At 38.9% G+C, this 13,796-nt stretch overlaps 1 protein-coding gene across 1 annotated transcript; it reads right to left on the bottom strand.

The window, feature by feature from the left end:
* Positions 1 to 562: 562 nt before the first annotated feature.
* LOC141392415 (uncharacterized) lies at positions 563 to 11,308 on the bottom strand. The gene is made up of 4 exons (XM_073965359.1): positions 11,255 to 11,308; positions 859 to 1,149; positions 681 to 788; positions 563 to 604 (listed from the first exon to the last, which is right to left on the bottom strand). Exons 1-4 carry the CDS (start codon positions 11,306 to 11,308, stop codon positions 563 to 565), a joined length of 495 nt encoding a protein of 164 aa, XP_073821460.1.
* Positions 11,309 to 13,796: the final 2,488 nt, after the last annotated feature.

Genomic DNA, 13,796 nt, shown 5'->3' with positions numbered 1-13,796 from the left:
AGTCTCTTAATTGTAATAGCTTCGGTATAAGTATACGTTTCGAAGCATTACTGTAGAAACCACTCCACAGCCGATATGTCACACTATTTGGTGATGTGGGTTCGAGTCTTCGGATTTCCTTTGTCACTTAAGCTCAACACCATGCCACAATTACCCAGGTAGTGGTATCGTAAAATTTTGAATATGTTATGTCAAAACTTTCTTTATGTTGTTGGGGAAATTAAAACAAAAATAAATTTTTTATAAAGGGATTTGGCACTTTATATTCGAACAGCTGGTGTGACACCACTACCTTGGTAATTGTGCAATGCTCAAATAATAAAAAACAACATTTCAGTCTTATCGAAATAACTAAATACAATAAATTTTTCCCTTCACACAAAAAATAATTTTTTTTAATATGCAAGTGGCTATAACCATTTAGGTTTGGTTATATTAAGATGCATTTTGTCAAGATACAATTTGTAAGCTTTTAATATTTTGAATTTTATTAACTCAATAACATAACATACACATATAACATACAACATATCGGTTATATCTGCTTCACAAATGAAAATTATTACTTAGAGACTTCAAATTCGACATTTATACACGATTTACCCTAGAAAGAGAATAAAATATTTATAATGTTCATTATATAGAAGAGTCATTGCCAGTCATAAAAATTATCTACTTACAGTATCATGTGTTAGTTCTGTGTGCACAGCAATAACCCCGCGAGCAAGACCCAATAGGGATTTGAATGGAGTTATGTCAATTTTTCTGTCCTCGGCACAAATTTTTGCCTAAAAATACACAGATATTAGTTACGATATACATACATACATATTTACAAATATATTTTTGATTTATTACCTCTTTGACAGGACACGATGTTGGTGCACCAAAAACTTCCGCATATTTTATAATATTATCTGGAACCTTGTCAACCATGCCGCAGACATCGACTTTGCCTTCTTTAACAAGAATTCCATCTTTAGTAACTTTATATTTGGCAATGGATGTTTTGAAGGCTTTATTTACAACACAACCAGTCGGTATGAGCTCACATTTCTTATTCAGTTTAATAGTAAATTCCGGATCGGCAGTTATAACCGGGTCTTCTACACAGTTTTCTGTTTTCAAAATTTTGACTTTGTAACCATTCTGAAATGAAATGTTAATATAATAATAATAATATGATATAGATAAATCATTTAGAATCTTATGTTATAGCTGGAATATAAAGGCAAGAACCGAAGAGCGTCTTTCACAAGCGAAAATAAAGGTTGGACGGTTGGTAGGTGAGGTAAACATATTATATGGTAAAGAACAATCATGATCAAAGTCAGGACACAATGCAAAATCAGTCCAATGGTTTTCACTTATTGGTAAAATATTGTCATTTTGTTTCTAACCCAGCAGAACACTTATTGCAAATATGGACAAAAAAAAAACAACTTATTTCTGACGACATTAAGTTATTTTTTTTGTCGCTAAAAGTCGACGAATAAATTGTTAGATAAGTAGTTACATCTTTAAACAACTTATTGAGGCAACATGCACCTTCTTAAGTTTTATTTTCAAAAAGTTGAAAAATTAAAAACAATGTCTTCTAAGGTGATTTTAAGCGTGACTGTATTTTGATATCTATCAATATATTCCCTCAAATCTCCCTCTAAAAAATTTTTAACGTGAGACAACGTTTGGTATGCTGTTAAATAACAAATCGCTGAATTGATGAAAAACGAGTAAGAACGGCGTTCAGTTCGGCCGGACCGAACTTTTTATGCCGCCAATCACGAACTTTATTGAAGTGAATAAGAACAAGTAAAAAAGCATTAAGTTCGGCCGGGCCGAACTTTTCATACCCTCCACCATAAAATATTCATTCCTGTCCCCAACTTTAAGTGAGTACGTTTAAATGTCAGATAATGAACATAAAATGCTTCGTTCGGGAGGCCCTTTTTATGGTGCCTATATCTAACTGTTGACAATTTTTGGTGGGCTAGAAATTGGGAGGTACTGTTATATAGGGGTTATAATAAAACATGGGCCTATGTTGACAGTTTTTTTAATGTCAAATAACTCCTAATTCGGTAAAAAAATTTAGCTGGAATCCTCAAAATATCGAAAATCGGTACATAACGTGGGAACTTCAAATGTCATTAACAGCTAGTTCGGAGGTATCTGGGCTATACGAAAATATGAACTTAAATGAACAATTTTTGTTGCAGAATTTTTGTTGACTTTTAAATTTCAAATTACAGAAAGTTCGTCCAAAAAATAAAGCTAAGGTACGGAAAATCGGGAGGTTTGTTTTGGGGCTATACAAAAACATGGACCTACGTTCGGTTAAACATTTTAAGTAAAATCCTCAAAGTACCGAAAATCGGGAAGTATCGTTATATTGGGGCTATGTTGAAAATTGTTGATGCAGATGTGTGGTGACCACCACAACCTTCAAATGTTAGATCTAAAATTGCCAAATTACTGAAAATTGGGAGGTACCGTTACATGGGAGCTATATCCGAACATGGACCTATGTTGACAATTTTTGATGGAGAGGTGTTGTGACCACTAAGAACTTCAAATGTCAAATTACTGCTAGTTCGGTTTAATATTGTAGCTAAAATCATCAAATTACTGAAAATCGGGAGGTACCGTTATATGGGGGCTTTCTTGACAATTTTTGGTGGAGAGGTGTGGTGACCACTAAGAATTTCAAATGTCAAATGTTCAAATTACTGATAATTCGGTTAAAACTTGTTGGTAAAATTCTCAAAATACCTGAAATCGGGCGGTAACGTTATATAGGGGCTATTCCAAAACATGGACCTATGTCCACTAGTTATATAAGTTTATTGACATTTAAGAACCCTAAATGTCAATTGATAGCTAAATCGGTCTGAAAATGTAGATAAAAACGTCAAAATGCCGTAAATCGGGGGTACTGTTATATGGGGGCTATACCAAAACGTGGACCTAGGTCCACAACTTTTGTTATATAAGTTTAGTTACACTTAAGAACCCTAACTGTCAAATTATAGCTATATCGGTCTGAAAATGTAGCTAAAAACGTCAAAATACCGTAAATCGGGGGGTACCGTTATATGGGGGCTATACCAAAACGTAGACCTATGTCCACAAGTTTTGTCACATAAGTTTATTGACATTTAAGAACTTCCAATGTCAAATTATAGCTAAATCGGTCTGAAAATGTAGCTAAAAACGTCAAAATACCGTAAATCGGGGGGTACCGTTATATGGGGGCTATACCAAAACGTGGACCTATGTCCACAACTTTTGTTAGATAAGTTTATTGATACTTAAGAACCCTAAATGTCAAATTATAGCTAAATCGGTCTGAAAGTGTAGCTAAAACCGTCAAAATACCGTAAATCGGGGGGTACCGTTATATGTGGGCTATACCAAACGTGGACCTATATCCACAACTTTTGTTAGATAAGTTTATTGATACTTAAGAACCCTAAATGTCAAATTATAGCTAAATCGGTCTGAAAGTGTAGCTAAAACCGTCAAAATACCGTAAATCGGGGGGTACCGTTATATGTGGGCTATACCAAAACGTAGACCTATGTCCACAAGTTTTGTCACATAAGTTTATTGACATTTAAGAACTTCCAATGTCAAAATATAGCTAAGTCGGTCTGAAAATGTAGCTAAAACCGTCAAAATACCGTAAATCGGGGGGTACCGTTATATGGGGGCTATACCAAAACGTGGACCTATGTCCACAACTTTTGTTATATAAGTTTATTGACATTTAGGAACCCTAAATGTCAAATTATAGCTACGTCGGTCTGAAAATATAGCTAAAAACGTCAAAATACCGCAAATCGGGGGGTACCGTTATATGGGGGCTATACCAAAACGTGGACCTATGTCCTTACTTACTTACTTAGCTGGCCCATTACAGAACATTTGTTCTATAGGCCGAACTAAGAAGAGATCTCCATTCCTCTCTATTTGTTGCTTTGCTCTCTGGAATACCGCGCCTTGTCATCTCATCATCCACTTGTTTGCGCCATCTATTCCTTGGCCTGCCAATTCTGCGTGCACCGCCATGTGGCATGTATTCATACGCCTTTTTAGTGGGTTCATCATCGCTCATTCTTTTGATATGGCCTAGCCAACGCAATCGCTGCATCTCGATACGTTTAACAATATTGATGTCGTTGTATAGCAGATACAGCTCGTGGTTCATGCGACGTCGATATTCACCGTCAACGCAGATTGGTCCGTAGATCTTTCGAAGAATTTTTCTCTCAAACACACCAAGCACTGCCATGTCTGCTTGCGCAAGTACCCAGGCTTCGGAGCCATACATCAGCACGGGTAGTATCAGTGTTTTGTAGAGCGTTATTTTTGTTTGACGAGATGTGGCTTTGTTTTTAAACTGCTTACTTAATCCAAAGTAGCATCTGTTGGCCAATACAATTCTTCTTTTTATTTCACAACTGATGTCGTTTGTTGTGTTGACGGAGGTGCCGAGGTAGACGAAGTCTTTTACTACCTCAATATTATAGGAACCAACTTCCACAGTCGGTCCGAGCTCAATGGACGCATTGCGCGTCGACACCATCAACTTGGTCTTCTCACCGTTTACCGCCAGACCCACTTTAGCAGATTCTCCTTCGACTTTTATAAAGGTATCAGTTACTTCTTTTACTGATCGACCCATGATGTCTATATCATCAGCATAAGCAAGTAACATGTGACTATTGGTGTAGATTGTGCCACTTCTTTTGACGTTTGCCTCTCGTATAACCTTTTCTAGCAGGATGTTGAAGAGGTCACACGAAAGGCTGTCTCCTTGTCTGAAACCTCTTTTGGTACCAAACTCTTCGGAGAGGTTCTTTCCTATTTTAACTGAGGACCTCGTGTCAGTTAAAGTCATTTTACAAAGCCGAATGAGCTTTGCGGGAATACCAAATTCAGACATGGCTTGGAATACCTTTGAGCGCAGCGGACTGTCGAAGGCTGCTTTATAATCGACAAAAAGGTGGTAGGTGTCGATCTGCATCTCTTGGGTCTTCTCCAGGATTTGCCGCAGGGTAAATATCTGGTCAATGGTGGACTTGCCAGGTCTAAAGCCGCATTGGTATGGTCCAATAATCTCGTTGACCATTGGCTTTAGTCGTTCGCACAATATCCCTGACACGATCTTGTAGGCAATAGGGAGTAGACTTATGCCCCTATAGTTAGAGCATACAGTCTTATCTCCCTTCTTGTGGACGGGGCACAGGATACTCAGGTTCCAATCGTCGGGTACTCGTTCTTCCTGCCAGATGGTGCTAACTAGCTGATGAATACACCTTATCAGCGTGTCGCCTCCGGTTTTGAACAGCTCGGCTGGTAAGCCATCGGCCCCTGCTGCCTTATTATTCTTCAGCCGATTTATTGCTGTCTTTACCTCATCTTGGCTGGGCGGTATACATTCAATACCATCTTCTGGGATTGGGACTGTGGTATCTTCGTCGTCTTCGCTGCTATTGGATACCAACAGATTTGAAAAATGTTCTTTCCATATCCTGAGTACACTATCTGTATCAGTTACCAAATTACCTTGCTGGTCTCTACAGGAGGATGTGCCTGTACCAAAGCCATCAGTTTGATGCTTGACTCTTTGGTAGAATTTTCGGACTTCATTCTGGCTCCTGTACATCTCGATTTTTTCACACTCCCGCTTTTCTATCTCTCTCTTTTTCCTGCGGAAAAGACGTTTCTCCTCTCTCCTTTTCTCCCTGTATCTCTCTCGTGCGCTACGCGTTGCTACGGATTGTAAAGTAGCCTTATATGCCGCATTTTTCTCTTCGGTGGCAGCACGACACTCCTCATCATACCATGGATTCCTTGGTGGAGGTCTCTGGTATCCAAGTATGGATTTTGCGGCTGTTTGCATGGAGTGGGCAATGCTTTGCCATTGCGCTGATATGTTATCGGGATGAGGAGGGCTTTGATTAAGCAATTGGGCTAGTTGAGTGGAATATGCTGTGGCTATCTGTTGTGATTGCAGCTTACCGATGTCTAACTTTCGTGTTGTGTCTGTTCGTACTTTGTTTGCTACGTTTAAGCGGGTGCGTACCTTTGCTGCAACAAGGTAGTGGTCCGAATCAATGTTTGCGCCTCGGAACGATCGTACATCCAACACGCTCGATGAATGTCTTCCATCTATCACAACATGATCAATTTGGTTTCTTGTTTTCTGATCTGGAGACAGCCAGGTGCCCTTATGAATATCGAGATGATTAAATCTGGTACTGCTAACTACCATGTTTTTTGCAGCTGCAAAGTCTATCAGTCTCATACCATTGTCAGATGTTTCACTGTGGAGACTGAATTTCCCGACTGTTGGGCCAAAGATATTCTCCTTTCCAATTTTGGCATTAAAATCGCCTAGAATGATTTTAATGTCATGGGCAGGGCAACGGTCATATGTTTCTTCTAAGCGCTCGTAAAATATATCTTTGGTCTGTTCATCCTTTTCTTCAGTGGGAGCATGAGCGCAAATAAAGCTGATGTTGAAGAATTTAGCTTTTATTCGAATTGCAGCAAGTCTTTCATTCACTGGAGTGAAGCTGGATACCAGATGTGTTAGTCTCCGACTAACTACGAATCCGCAACCAAACTCATGCTTTACGTCATGGCAGCTATAATACAGTGCGTCACCTTTAGGTGTTGTTGTGACGCCTTTCCCAATCCATCGTATTTCCTGTATGGCAGTAATATCGGTCTTGTACTTTTCAAGTACGTCTGCCAATGCGAAGACTGCACCTTCTCTATAAAGAGTGCGAACATTCCAGGTGCAGATTCGCAGATCATGGTCCTTAAAACGTTTGCGGGGTTCGTCAACTTTAGAGGGGTTTGTTTTTCTTTTCTTTCGTTTTTTCATAGTAGGCTGTTTTTTCTAGGGGAGGGTTACTAACCCGACGCCCAAACCCAAGTTTTTAACGTTCTTATGGGTGAACGCGCGGCACATGTTAGCTCACTACCTTTAACGGGTGTTAAAGGCAGTTCCCCAGGTGACACCACGGGGAGGTCAGTGTCCACTTGGGATGAAAGAGGGACCAAGATAAATCCTGGGCTTTGCCATGTTAAAACCGGTCAGGACCGTTCCTTGGTATCTTCCATCCCCTACGTCACCCTATGTCCACAACTTCTTATATATAAGTTTATTAACACTTAAGAACCCTAAATGTCAAATTATAGCTACATCGGTCTAAAAATGTAGCTAAAAAACGTCAAAATACCGCAAATCGGGGGGTACCGTTATATGGGGGCTATACCAAAACGTGGACCTATGTCCTCAACTTTTGTTATATAAGTTTATTGATACTTAAGAACCCTAAATGTCAAATTATAGCTAAATCGGTCTAAAAATGTAGCTAAAAACGTCAAAATACCGCAAATCGGGGGGTACCGTTATATGGGGGCTATACCAAAACGTGGATCTATGTCCACAAGCTTTGTTATATATATTTATTGACACTTAAGAACCCTAAATGTCAAATTATAGCCAAATCGGTCTGAAAATGTAGCTAAAACCGTCAAAATACCGTAAATCGGGGGGTACCGTTATATGGGGGCTATACCAAAACGTGGACCTATGTCCACAACTTTTGTTATATAAGTTTATTGGTACTTAAGAACCCTAAATGTCAAATTATAGCTAAATCGGTCTAAAAATGTAGCTAAAAACGTCAAAATACCGCAAATCGGGGGGTACCGTTATATGGGGGCTATACCAAAACGTGGACCTATGTCCACAAATTTTATTATATATGTTTATTGACACTTAGGAACCCTAAATGTCAAATTATAGCCAAATCGGTGTGAAAATGTAGCTAAAAACGTCAAAATACCGTAAATCGGGGGTACCGTTATATGGGGGCTATACCAAAACGTGGACCGATATAGCCCATCATCGAACTTGACCTGCCTGCAAACAAAAGACGCATTTTCCCAAAATTTCAGCGTCCTATCTTCATTTTTGTGGATGCTAGAGTGATTATCACAGACGGACGGACGGACGGACGGACGTGCTCAGATCGACTTAGAATTTTACCCTGATCAAGAATATATATACTTTATAGGGTCGCAAATGAGTATTTCAATGCGTTACAAACGGAAAAACAAACTTAATATACCCTCCATACTATGGTATTAAGGGGTTTTTAAAAATTTATGAAATTTGAACCGACAAAAATGTTCATTAGGATTAGATATCAAAAGTTTTGCGGAGGAGATACTAAAAGGAATGGATCTACATTGACCATTATGGAAGTGGATCTCCAGCCACTACATATTGTGCCATAGGGGGTTTTTACACCCTTCGGGATGTTTGCTCAAGAAGTATGGACTTGCCCCTGAAAAAACGTTTACCATCGTAATTGAGGCAGCGAATGCAAGTTGCTTCAATAAAAATTAAAGTGATTCGATAGCAGTTCTTAAAGTGAACTTATCCGAAATTTTCCGTCCGTCCGTCTGTCCATCTAAACCTTGTAATCAAGCTACTGGTCGTAATTTTGATCGGATCGTCACCAAATTTTGGGTGTCGATGGGGGTCCCGGAGGGGATGGTTGGATAATATTTAGTATTCGGAATGGGCAAAAATTTATTTAGGGAAAAAGTCAACCTATTTTTCCAAAGCGAATATCTCAGCTTCTATAATAGGTATTCCAAAAGCAAAACCTGTCAATGAAAGTAGAAAGTGTCACCTTTCTAACGATGTAAAGTAGGTTGCAGGTGGTCAAACAACGAAGACATCGCAATAGTCGAAAATAAAACCCAACTTTTCATTTTTGCGATTTTAATTATAATGACGAATATCACAGCTTTGGATAGGGAACTTCCAAAAGCAAAGCCTGATTATGAAAGTAGAATACCCCACCTTTACAATGATGCAAAGTAGGTTGGCGTAGGTGGCCAAATAACGGAGACATAGCAATAGTCGGTAATGCATCAAATTTTTCAATTTTTTTTTTCCAAATCGCGCTACAGGTCGCATTTTTGATCGTATCGTCACGAAATTTCGGGGGTTAATGGGGGTCCCACAGAGGAAGAAACATATTGCTTTTGATGATGGTCGGATAATATTTAGGGGTCGGAATGGCCAAAAACTTATTTGGAGAAAAGGTCAACGTTTTATTTCAAAGCCAATATCTCTGTTTCTTTAAGAGGTATATCAAAAGCAAAACCTGGCAAGGAAAGTAGAAAATATCACATTTACAACGATGTAAAGTAGGTTGTCGTAGGTGGTCAAACCACAGAGATATCGCAATAGTCGGTAATGCATGCCATTTTCCGATTTTTTTGTAATCACGCTACAGGTCGCAATTTTGATCGGATCGTCACGAATTTTTTGGGAGTTGATGCGGGACCCACAGAGGAAGAAGCCTATTAAGTTTGGTGATGGTCGGATAATATTCAGCAGACGGAATAAGCAAAAAGCTTATGTGAAGATAAGTTAAAGTTTTTTTCTTATGCGAATATATCCGCTTCTGGTAGGAGTATTCCAAAAGGAAAGCCCGTCAATGGAAGATGGAAAGATCTCCTTTATATTGATCCAAAGTATGTTAGCGTAAGTTGGAAAACAACCGATGTATCGCAAAAGTCAGTAATATATCCAATTTTTCTATTTTTTGGTAATCACGCTACAGGTTGGGATTTTGATCGGATAGTCAGGAAATTTTTGGGGTTGATGGGGCCTCACAGAGGAAGAAGCCTATTGATTTTGGTGGTAAGTGGATAATGTTTAGGGGTCGGAATGCGGAAAAACTCATGTGGAGACAAATCCAAACTTTTATTCTTTGTGAATATATAGGCTTCTAGTAGGTATATTCCAACGGCAATGCCTGTCAATGGAATAAGCAAATATTACCTTTACATTGGTGTAAAGTAGGTTGGCGAAGGTGGTCAAACAAGGGAGATACCACAATAGTCGGTAATGCATCCAATTTCTCAATTTTTTTGCAATCACGCTACAGGTCGCAAATTTTTTACTTGTTATTAAGTGAAAACTTACACAGGCCAAGGTTACTTCCAATACCATTGCAAGTAGGAAAAAACTAAGGACTTCTTTCGATAACATGTTCACTTTTATAACAAAAACAATGATGTTAATTAAACGACACTTTCACTGAAGAACTGATAAACGTTTGCGCATTATTATTTTGGCGATGAACTTTTTATACCAAAATTTGTCAATATCATCATAATTAAAATAGGAAACGATATCTATAATTTTGTCAAAAAATTATTTTAACAATAATACATTACATTTAATTAATACCATTAAAGAATACAAATCAAACAAACACAAAATAATGACAAGGGGCTTTATACATACATTTTTTGGTGTGTTAAATGTACCATGAAATGATGACAATTACTCATATAATACCAAAAATAACTGTGGTATAATGATAGTTTTTTTACGATTGCCTGCACTCGATGCGGTAATTGATTCTAGCCATCGCCCCTGACCGGACGTTCATACATCACTTCACACATCCCTCGAAATGTTGGTATTCGTCTTTTCTACGAATCCCACTCTCTTTTGCCAATAACAACTCCAGAGGGACAACAAAAACCTAAAATGTGAACTTTGACCGCTATTTAATTAAAAATCCCTCCGGCGGAATTGCAGGTATGATGATGTCCGACGACAACTGCTATGGTACGTTCATATAGTTCGGGAAATGAGTATTGGCTAGAAGTTTCAGAGACTCTAGACCAGCGTTTGACCATGTCGAATATCAAGTTTAATATTACCGATGGTTTTGGAATCCTTCGTTCCTAGCGATCCGCGTCTAGCTTTCTCAATTTCGCTGTTGCACTTATTGAAATACACCTTATAGTTCTCCCAATCTGTGGACTTTGTTGTAAAGCCTTCTACTGATCTTCCGGAGATCAGCAAGATGCATTGAGCACCAAACCTGCTGACTTCTCCTACCAGGAAGAGTTTGTGGACAGACTTCTGGGCTATCCACAAGAACCTGTCTAACATGCTTCACATGCATTGTCAACCTTTGCTGCCGTAGTAGGACAGTGCGATGTGTCCTGCTTTGAGTTTGCTAATTCAGTGAATTTGTTCCGGTCAGTTTTCCGTGGATTCATATGTGGTGGTTGCCGAATGCCTTCGACTTGGAAAAGTATTTGGCGGTGGTCGGAAAAGAGCAATCATTGCATATATTCCAGACAATAATGAGGGATTCGTCTTTATAAGGGTTTTTATCGATAAACTTACCCTGGTTCTATTTTGGAAGGTGCACTCATTTGCGTCGCTGCCACCCCAGTGCATTATGCGAAGCGGTTGCTGCTTGCGTTCTTTTATCGCTTTGGGCTAGACGGAACCTCTAGCATGGCTAAGGTTCCGTCTAGCCCAAAATGCTCACGAGTCCTTAAATAATCCTGCCTTTTGCAGTCTGACACCCTGATGGCAAGACCACCATTCTACGGACTGTGACTAACAAGCTTCCATGAGCTAATCTGTATATTGGGTTAGTGAGCAGAATAACTGATTATTGTCAGTATGCTGGATCCATAGGTGGCGGTGGCTGACAATACCCTTCTATAGGGGATCTCATTCACACTGCCAGTCGCGAGTCGGCCCCATTCTCAGAGTTCACCTTCGCCATCTATTGTGTTGACCAATGAGCGGAAACAAACAAAACGATTCCCGTACCAATCACACAAAGCAGCTAAGATCAACCATATACGTTAACGTGACTACAACAACAACATCCGTACTCTTTATTCTCCTCTGTCGTGGTTTAGCAAAGGAAAAAAATTATCAGAGAGACTAATGCACAAAATATTTTGAGCACCACCGACACAAAGTCACATATTTTTCAGTTTCTCTGAATCGTTTCGCTCTCAAAACAAAACAATACCACCAACTTTTCAATGCAAAAATACGAAAACCGTACGATTACTGAAATGTACTTCGGCTATGCTTTACCGAAACAAAAAGAATTTTTGGCAAACATTTGCTGTGCGAAATGATCAATGCTACACTCAGACACACACACATTTGATTGCTTATCAACCCTATCAGCTAACATCATCATTAGTGAGTGGAGAGGGAAGCTCTCTTTGCTTGCTCGCGATGCGGAATGTTGTTTTTTCAACCACCAAATTAATCATTCATTGAATCATTCATGTGTTTTGAACTTTTTCGTTTTCTATCTGTTGTTGTGGAATTGAGAACTTATCGCTATTCGTTTTGTTCGCACTCACGAATGTAAACAAAACGAAACAAAACAGCGAGTTCGGTAAACGTGGGTTATGTTTCGTTTTGTATTGTATTGGAAAATACGAAATGAAACCATTGGAAATGTTTCATAAAGTATTTTTACGTACGCTGGTGTTGACAAAGACATCTAGAGGTTCTTTGTTGTTAGAAACATATGACTGTAATGCCTCTGTAGGGGGCAGCGCTACCGAACTGCGATTGTCGCTGATCTTGCCGTAAGGATGATATCTATTAATGACTGCTACTCGAAGTCCAAGTTCATCAAATATCATCGGTGACAGGAGATCCGGAAACACCTTATGACTCAAGATAGCTTGAGCGACTGCCTTGGCTGTGGTGTCTTTCCTACCCTCCTTCTTTTGGTAGCAGACAGAGGAGACAGAAGATTTGGAGTCCTGGGTCCCATTTTTTAATATCCCTTAACCTTATGTTGGCTAATTTTTTATAACCTCCACCACTGAAGTAATAATTTGCGACTCCACAAAGTGTATACATATATTCTTGATCAGTATAAAATTCTGAGTCGATATAGACGTGTCCGTCTGTTGTAGTCACTCTAGGGTCTCTTAACCGAACTATCTGAAATTTCATATTTGAGATTCTCTGTGGCCACGAAACTTCTCCACCAAAAATCGTCAAGATAGCTTCATTTTTTGATATCTCCCGATTTTCGGTATTTCGAGGAATTCAGCTACGATTTTTAACCAAACTTGCTGTAATTTGGCATTTGAGGTTCCTAGAGGTCACAGCACTTCTCCACCAAAAATTGTTTATATAGATCCATGTTTTGGTATAGGCTCCATAAAACCGTACCTCCCTTTTTTCGATATTTTAAGTGTTTTAGCTAAAATTTTTAAACGAACTAGCTCCAATTTGACATTTGAGGTTCACTGCGGTCACGAAACTTCTTCACTAAAAATTCTTAACATAGGTCCATGTTTTGGTATAGCCTCCCTATTTTTAAGGATTTTAGCTACAAATTTTAACCGGGCTAGCTGTAATTTAACATTTCAGGTTCTCTATGGTCACTAAACTTCTCCACAAAAAATCGTCTACATTGGTCCATGTTTTGGTATAGCCCAGATATAACGGTACATCCCAAACTTGCTGTAATTTGACACTTCAGGTTGACTACTAATGCCAACACTTCTCCACCAAACATTATTTATATCGGTCCATGTTTTGGTATGGGCCCCATTAAACTGTACCTACCTATTTTCGGAATTTTAAGGATTTTACCTATAAATTTTAACCGAACTAGCTGTAATTTGACATTTGAGGATCTCAGTGGTCACGGAACTTATTCAATAAAAACAATCAACATAGGTCAATGTTTTGGTATAGCCCCCTATATAACGGTACCTCCCGATTTTCGGTATTTTGAGGGTTTTAGCTAGAATTTATAACCGAACTAGCTGTAATTTGACATTTAAGGTTCTTAGTGGTCACGGCACTTCTCCACCAAAAATTGTTAACATATGTCCATGTTATGGTATAGGCCCCATAAAACCGTACCTCCCGATTTTCGGTATTT

Source organism: Musca autumnalis, unplaced genomic scaffold (genome assembly GCF_047663935.1).
Source record: "Musca autumnalis isolate F117 unplaced genomic scaffold, ASM4766393v1 scaffold_2, whole genome shotgun sequence".
Classification (NCBI taxonomy): Eukaryota; Metazoa; Arthropoda; class Insecta; order Diptera; family Muscidae; genus Musca; species Musca autumnalis.
This window is presented reverse-complemented; position numbering and strand designations above follow the sequence as displayed.

Excerpts from the sequence above, each read along its gene's own strand:
- LOC141392415 (XM_073965359.1), bottom strand. The coding sequence starts at position 11,308 with ATGCACTGGGGTGGCAGCGACGCAAATGAGTGCACCTTCCAAAATAGA. Across the intron at positions 1,150-11,254 it reads CCTTCCAAAATAGAACCAGG|AATGGTTACAAAGTCAAAAT; the intron begins GTAAGTTTATCG and ends ATTTCATTTCAG. Across the intron at positions 605-680 it reads CAGAACTAACACATGATACT|GGTAAATCGTGTATAAATGT; the intron begins GTAAGTAGATAA and ends TTCTCTTTCTAG.